At 50.1% G+C, this 7,705-nt stretch overlaps 1 protein-coding gene across 2 annotated transcripts; it reads left to right on the forward strand.

Annotated features, from left to right (window-relative positions):
- Positions 1-124: 124 nt before the first annotated feature.
- On the forward strand, positions 125-7,640 carry LOC122114479 (creatine kinase U-type, mitochondrial). 2 transcript variants are annotated; one of them, XM_042687662.1, is made up of 10 exons: positions 125-290; positions 1,313-1,532; positions 2,245-2,443; positions 2,659-2,754; positions 3,209-3,430; positions 3,582-3,667; positions 3,816-3,939; positions 6,754-6,888; positions 7,083-7,208; positions 7,370-7,640. In XM_042687662.1, the coding sequence occupies exons 2-10, from the start codon at positions 1,384-1,386 to the stop codon at positions 7,484-7,486; spliced, it is 1,254 nt and encodes a 417-aa protein (XP_042543596.1). In that variant the 5' UTR covers positions 125-290; positions 1,313-1,383; the 3' UTR covers positions 7,487-7,640. The 2 variants fall into 2 exon arrangements, with proteins under 2 accessions (XP_042543596.1, XP_042543597.1); XM_042687663.1 differs by lacking the exon at positions 125-290 and adding an exon at positions 629-650.
- Positions 7,641-7,705: the final 65 nt, after the last annotated feature.

Here is a 7,705-nt window from a genome sequence, read left to right on the forward strand (position 1 = left end):
GAGAAGGGACCTGGAAGAAAGCAGCTTCTCTGATGACCTTATGCCCTTGGACTCCACTTGCCTTTATACTCTGGATTAAACAGCATTAAGCAGGCCAGAGAGGAAACCCACGTGGAGCCTGGAGACCTGTGCCTGCTTGTTCTGTTCCACACCCAGTCATCTCACCACACCCTTCTCCAGTCTTTATATTCCCTTCAGTCCAGGAACTTGGGGCTACCGTGAAGACAGAGAAGGAAGAGGAAACATAATTCCCTGCCCAACCCCAGCCCTACACCCTGAGCAATCCACAGGTAGGCAAGGAGTTCTGGGAAAAGAAAACAGGAGAGAGAGGGGGGAAAAAAAAGTAAAGGATCAGGGGTGAAGTAGGGGATGGGGAGGAAGCTAAAAGAGGGGGCAAACGGAGTAGGGGACCACTGGAGAGGCCTAAGATATCCAGGGCTGCAGATGGGGTGGGGGTGGGGGGCCACAGAGTTGGATGGGACACACAGTCTAGATTCAGGGGATCCTTTCTCAGCCTGGTTAGGAGAGCTCCAGGGAATCGGGGAGGCACCTTGGTCTTTCTTCTTCCTGGTTCTTAGGGAAAGGTGACCTTGAAGCCGCGGGTGTCCGTGTGACTGGCTTGCCTCTAATCCTGCTCTGAGCTTTCCCAGGTCTTCCTGGGTGTATCTTCTGTTTATTTCGCTGTTTCCCTCAGAGGCCTCCTCCCCTGGGGGGGCAAGGGAGGGTGGAAGAAAGATGGGGAGGTGGCTGTTGTCAGACGAAGAGCCGAGGTGGGGCAAAGTCACCCCCTCTGGCTCAGGTTTCGGATTAAAAGGAAAGTGGAGGAGGGGGGGGGGGAGGGGGGAGGGGAAGGGGGGGGGGAGGGTGCTCGGGGGTTTGGCTAGCGCCGGTGGGTGCTGTCCTCCACTTGGTGCTGAAATCTGGAAGGCCTCGCATCCCCGGTGGGCCTACCACACCCCCTCCCCTCACCCCCACCCCCTCCGCGTCTGAGATCTCCCGGCCGGTGCTGCCCACCCCCTGACCCTCCCTCCCCCCACCCCCCTCCCTCGCACACCTAGCTCGGTGGCAGGCCGGGGAGGGCGGGGCCTCAGGAAGCCCCTCCCCGCCTCCTCCCCTCCCGCCTCTCATTGCGCCTCTCCTGCAGCCTGCGAGGCTCCGGGCTCCCCTCTCCAGCTTCAACCTCCATCCCCCCCCCCGGACTCCCCCCTCCACACACACACCCTCCCCCCCCTTTTGGTGACAGCCATCGGACCCGAGCTGCAGTCCCTCTGTCTGTCCAGTCGCATCCTTTTCTCCCTTCCCCTCCCGCCAGATCCTGACGGGTGCCAGATCCTGCTCCAAGATTCCGTAGCTGCACCACCATCCCCGACCTCGATCTACACCATGGCTGGCCCCTTCTCCCGTCTGCTGTCTACCCGCCCGGGGCTCAGGCTCCTGGCTTTGGCCGGAGCTGGGTCTGTAGCTGCCGGGCTTCTGCTCCGTCCGGAACCTGTACGAGCTGCCAGTGAACGCAGGAGGCTGTATCCGCCGAGGTATCAGTGCTGAAGATGCATGGGGTGGGGGGTGGGGGTGAAAGAGGGGGTGATGGATGGAATGGAAATAGGAGGGGGGTATACAGAGGAAGAGGACCAGGGCAACCGAAAGCCCCTAGAGCTGGGACAGGGTGGTCGCTGTACCATTTGGAGATCCCCGAGTTCTAGGTACAGGGAGGGGGTGCAAATTCATCAAGCCGGAACATTTCTGGAAAGCTGTATATCCCAGGCATCCATCCATCCATCCCCCAAATCATTCCTGGCTCTAACAAACTCCAGGTGCATTCCCCCGCCCCTACCCCTGTCCCAATCCCTAATCAAAAGGTTAGGGGAACCATCATATTTTGCTCTCCATCTCCTTTTCCTGCTTTTCTCTCCACCCCCCCCCCCATCTCTTTTTCTGAATTCTCCTGAGTCCTCCCCCCTCCCCCACCTCTAATGTGTTCATGGGAGAAAAGAGCTGTGCAGGGCTGGGGGGGAGGGGGGGGAGGAGAGAAATCAGCCAGCCAGCCACAGGCAGCTAGGAGTATTGGGAAGGAATAGACCCTGAAGGTCCCTAAAGAGATTATCAAAGCTTAGCCTACCTCTAATTCCTCCTCCTCCTGAGGAGCAAAGCCAGATATGGCTGGACAGCTCCCAGCAGACAGCAGTATCTAGTCTGGTCTCCTGTGCCCTCTCTCCATGGTTACTGGGTACCCCCACCCCTCCCCAGCGCCGAGTACCCAGACCTCCGAAAGCACAACAACTGCATGGCTAGTCACCTGACCCCAGCAGTCTATGCACGGCTCTGCGACAAGACCACACCCACTGGTTGGACGCTAGATCAGTGTATCCAGACTGGCGTGGACAATCCTGGCCACCCCTTCATCAAGACTGTGGGCATGGTGGCTGGAGATGAGGAGACCTATGAGGTAGGGGGGTCCCCAAGAGTCTCCCTGGGAAATCAGAGTCATCCTCCCAGTCATCCCAGCTCCTTCCCCCTATAATCAAACCCTCTCCTCATTTTCCTTCAAGATGCTGGATTGTCCATACTCAAGTTTTCTGACCCAGTGAAATCAATCCGCCATGGAGGTCTAGGGAGGGATTTCCTCTGTGTAACCGCCTTACCCTCTTCCCTTCCCTTCAGGTATTTGCTGAACTGTTTGATCCTGTGATCCAAGAACGACACAATGGATATGATCCCCGGACAATGAAACATACCACTGACCTTGATGCTAGTAAGGTAGGCCAGATACTCCATTTCTGGTTTGTGTTGCTTTGTGGCCAACACTGGCTCTCCAATCTCTTCACCTTGACTATTTCCTGACTCATGGCTATTATACTGCTGAGCTTTTAATCTTGATATGGAGAAATAATTATAGCTTAAAGGAGTAGCAGATAGGAGAAGACCATGCCCTAGCTGCAGGTGCAGCTCAGTCAGTGATGTGAGTGCCTGCCTGCTCTTCCCACAAGCATGAGGCCCTGAGTTCAAACTCCTAATACCCCAAGACCAGGCCCAAGGCAGAGAGGAAGAGCTCATAATGTCCACTTCTATAAGCATGCTTCCTCTAAGGGACCACTCCTTCCTAAAACATGCTGTAGGAATGCCCAGTGATCCCTCTACTCCTTCCCCCAAGAACCTTCATTCCCCATCCATTGTGTTTCTATGACTTATATCCGTTTCCCTTATCCATTAGATCCGTTCTGGCTACTTCGATGAGAGGTATGTATTGTCCTCGAGAGTCAGAACTGGGCGGAGTATCCGAGGACTCAGTCTGCCTCCAGCCTGCACTCGGGCAGAGCGACGAGAGGTGGAACGTGTGGTGGTGGAGGCTCTGAGCGGCCTGAAGGGTGACCTGGCCGGACGTTACTATAGGCTCAGTGAGATGACAGAGGCTGAACAGCAGCAGCTTATTGATGTGAGGGGGCTTTTGAGAGAGAGCACTGGGCAATGGGAACAAGGGGAAAAATAAACCAGAGGGGCGGTTGGGACAGACCAGGGAGATGGGCTCTGAGAGGCCCAGGGACTACTGTGAGAATTTCTAACCCAGGTCCCTTGCCTTTCCCCAGGACCACTTTCTATTTGATAAGCCTGTGTCCCCATTGCTCACTGCAGCAGGAATGGCTCGAGACTGGCCAGATGCTCGTGGAATCTGGTATGAGGCAGTTCCTTTGCCTCCTTCCCCCCCCCCCCCCCGCCCCCCGACCCAGGCCCCACCGCCATGCCCACAAAAGTGCTTTTTTTTTACCCTCTCTCCCTTCTAATTTGTCTTATGTCTTGATCCCTTTATCTCCTACCTCCAGGCACAACAATGAGAAGAGCTTCTTGATCTGGGTGAATGAGGAGGATCATACCCGGGTCATCTCTATGGAGAAAGGTGGCAACATGAAGAAAGTGTTTGAAAGATTCTGCCGGGGCCTGAAAGAGGTTGGAGAAGAAGGGTGGGAGAAGGCGGCAGCTGGGTGGGAGGAAATAAGGAAAACCAAAGAGTAGCATACGTACATTGACATATGTCATTTCTCCACCAGCCCAGGACATTTCTGACACAGTTTAAAAAAAAAAAAAAGTCACCATGAATCACTCCAAAATAATAAGTATACACCAGGGCTTTTCTGAGGAAACCAAGTCCTATGTTCACCCTAAAAATAGAGAGAAAGATTGTCAGTAACCTTAAGAAAGTAAATGAAACAGTTGCCAGGTAATGAAAAAGAAAATAATAGCAAGTCAGTGCTAGAGGTGTGTGGTGTGGTATGTGAAGTAAGGAAAAATGTTTGAGCCTAGTTTAATGAATGGGGTGAGAGACAGCTATGTTTGTGATATTAAAATATTCCCATAACTCTAAGCCAAAGTAGGCCTTGGCTGTGGATTCTATCATTCTTGCTAAAATATCTTATCTAGGAATTAAGCTAGAGTGTGAGAGACTGAGAAGATGGCTCAAGTTCCAGAATGTAGATGAGGAGTGAGTTCTCAGGCCTATGTAGATGACATGTCTTCATTCCACAGTAGACACTGCCATGAAGCCCAAGTCTTATTAAATGTTCTCAGATATTCAGTTTTATTCTGCATTTGAAAAAAAAAGACCTCCCTTTTTAGATTCTGAGTTTATAGTATTTGGGGCAAGTAGGAAAGTGGATCAGGCGCTGGTGGCTCACGCCTGTAATCCTAGCTACTCAGGAGGCTGAAATTTGAGGATCATAGTTCAAAGGCAGCCCAGGCAGGAAAGTCTGTGAGACTCTTATCTTCAGTAAGCCACCAGAAGACCACAAGTGGCACTATGGCTCAAGTGGTAGAGCACTAGCCTTGAGCTGAAGAGCTGAGGGACAGTGCCCAAGCCCAGAGTTCAAGCCTCACAACCGACAAAAAAATAAACAAAAAAGAGAATACTGAAGTAACTCTATATAACTCAGTTTTCTAATCAGTGAAATTGAGATAATGAGATTTGCCTGCATTTTAGGTTTTAATATGGATTAAATAATGCAGGTAAATTAATTGATCCATAGTATGTGCTCAGTAAGTCCTAGCTATGAGTTCCCTTCCCTACTTTACCCATACCATCAGCTTAGGTTTTACGCTGGTTATTTTGGAGATGGAGCCTAGTGCATATTAGGTTTTGGCTGGCCTCAATAGTGATACTGTAGATCCCAGCTTCCCGGATAGCTAGAATTACAGGTGTACACCACTGGTTCCCAGCCAGTGTTATTTTTTTTTTTTTTTGAAAGTCCTGGGACTTGAACTCTGGGTCTAGGCATGGTCCCTGAGCTCTTCTGCACAAGGCTAGCACTCTACCACTTGAGCCACAGCGTTGCTTCTGACTTTTCTTGTGATTAATTGGAGATAAGAATCTCACCAGCTTTCCTGTCTGGGCTGGTTTTGAACCTCGATCCTCAGATCTCAGCCTCCTGAGTAGCTTGGATTACAGGCATGAGCTACCAGGGCCGAGCTTGTGTTTTTTTTTTTTGGGGGGGGGTCTGGTCATGGGCCCTGAACTCTGGGCCTGGGCGCTGTCCCTCAGCTCTTCAGCTCAAGGCTAGTTAGTGCTCTACGACTTGAGCCACAGTGCCTCTTATGGCTTTTTTTTCCTTCTTGCTTATGTGGTGCTGAGGAATTGAACCCAGGGCCTCATGCATACAAGGCAAGCACTTTACCACTGAGCCACCTTCCCAGCCCCTTTTGTTATCATTTTTGATGGAAGGGCTTTCTCCCACTCATCACTTAAGAATCTCTCATGTCATGATTCTTTCTCAAGCATAAACAGGGTCCTCTTTGCTTATTTAGTGGTCTTCATGTTGATTGCTCGGGCAGATCCTGTCTCTTCAGTTCTAGTAATTATGATTAGGATGATGAAGTAAATAAAGCAAGACCATCCTATCCATGCTTTCTCTTGCTCTTTACATGTTCCTATGTCTCTTATTTTTTGACTGGGGTCTGAGACTAGGACTTGAATTCAGTACCTGACACTTTTGCTCATTTGCTATCACTCTGCCAACTGAGCCATGCCTCCAAACCCCTTATCTCTATGAATCTGGCTCTTCTGCTCTATTTTCTCTGCTTTCTTATGTGTTTCTGCCATGGCTAACAGAAGGCTCTCTTGCCTCTTCCTGTTACAAAGCTTACATCTTTGTTTCTGTCTGCAAGTACCCTCTGCTCACTAGCAGAGAAAATTGATGCATGAAAAACCGATGGAATAATCAGTGCTTTCTCAGTTCAGTTTGCACCTCTGTTCATCTCCCTAGATCATTCTAATGCATCACTCCTTCAAGTTTCTTTCCTTCTACACACAAGATAATTTTCCACAATCTCAGCTGGATGCTTGAGGATCTTGCCCATAATCCTAACTACTCAGGAGTCTGAGATCTGGAGAATTTTGATTCAGAGCCAGCCCAGGCAGAAATACTCATGAGACACCCCCTACCAACTCCAAAATAACTAGCAAAAAGCCAGGATGGAGGTGTGATTCAAGTGCTAGATCACCAGCTAAGTGAGCACAAGGCCCTGAGTTTAAACCCTAGTATGCAAAAAAAAAAAAAAAAGGGATTTTCTGTAATCTTATAACTGTGCACATAAGTGCATCATAATTTGGCAACATCAAAGTTACCTTACGTACATGATAATAAAAATTATCTATTTTTTACAGAAAAAAGCCAAGTTTCCAGTACTAGCAGTATTTCTAGAGTTCCTCTGGGTTAGCTAAGGGAGGGGCCATAGTCGTGCTTTTTCACTAACAGAACCTTTGTGGACCAGGTGGAGCGGCTGATCCAAGAACGTGGCTGGGAGTTCATGTGGAATGAGCGATTGGGATACATCTTGACCTGTCCATCTAACCTGGGCACTGGACTTCGGGCAGGAGTGCACATCAAACTGCCGCTGCTAAGCAAAGTAAAGGACCTGGGGTTAGAGAGGACTGTGTGTGAGTTAGGAGGTTTGTAGCTGCAGGGGGGGGGGGGGGGTGAGTAATTACTTTGAGAGGAGCCAGACATAATTGTGACTAAAGGGGCAAAAGCTCTGGGCAGGTAGGAAGGAAAAGTCTCTGCCTCTAATTACCCTGCCTCTGATCCCTACCTCCCCTCTAGGATAGCCGCTTTCCTAAGATCCTGGAGAATCTGAGACTCCAAAAACGTGGCACTGGAGGGGTGGACACTGCTGCCACAGGCAGTGTCTTTGACATCTCTAATTTGGATCGACTTGGCAAGTCAGAGGTGAGATCCTAAGGGCTTAAGCTGAGGAAAAGTACAGGTTTGTGGGGGTTGCAGTGGTATAGTGAGCGAGCCTCAGGAATGTAATAGATTCTGAAAGGAAAATCAGGGTGAACAGGGAGGCAACTGGAAGTGTGCAGACACCAAGGATTAGTATCCTTTAGGTGGAGCTGGTACAACTGGTCATCGATGGAGTAAACTATTTGATTGACTGTGAACGGCGTCTGGAAAGAGGCCAAGATATTCGCATCCCTCCACCTCTTGTCCACAGCAAACATTAGCTGCACAACCAACACCAATTCCTCATCCCCAGAAGATGACTCAAGATCCTCAGGACTTCTGCTCATTTAATAGTGGCCCCATTCTACTTGCCCTGAGCCTATCCCTTCTTCCTTCACTCCCCCACCTCCATCCTAGTAAAGACTCTATGCTATGTTCCTGTGTTCCTGTGTTATTTCTGTTGGTGAGAAGAGGAGGGAGAAGTCTCCAGGAAATGAAAT

Source organism: Dipodomys spectabilis, unplaced genomic scaffold (assembly GCF_019054845.1).
Source record: "Dipodomys spectabilis isolate Male_0828 unplaced genomic scaffold, ASM1905484v1 ptg000108l, whole genome shotgun sequence".
Taxonomy (NCBI): Eukaryota; Metazoa; Chordata; class Mammalia; order Rodentia; family Heteromyidae; genus Dipodomys; species Dipodomys spectabilis.

Bases quoted from the DNA above. Each gene is read 5' to 3' on its own strand.
- LOC122114479 (XM_042687662.1), top strand. From the start codon at position 1,384: ATGGCTGGCCCCTTCTCCCGTCTGCTGTCTACCCGCCCGGGGCTCAGG. The intron at 2,755-3,208 runs GTAGGCCAGATA...CTTATCCATTAG, and splicing joins CTGACCTTGATGCTAGTAAG to ATCCGTTCTGGCTACTTCGA. The intron at 3,940-6,753 runs GTTGGAGAAGAA...TTTGTGGACCAG, and splicing joins TCTGCCGGGGCCTGAAAGAG to GTGGAGCGGCTGATCCAAGA.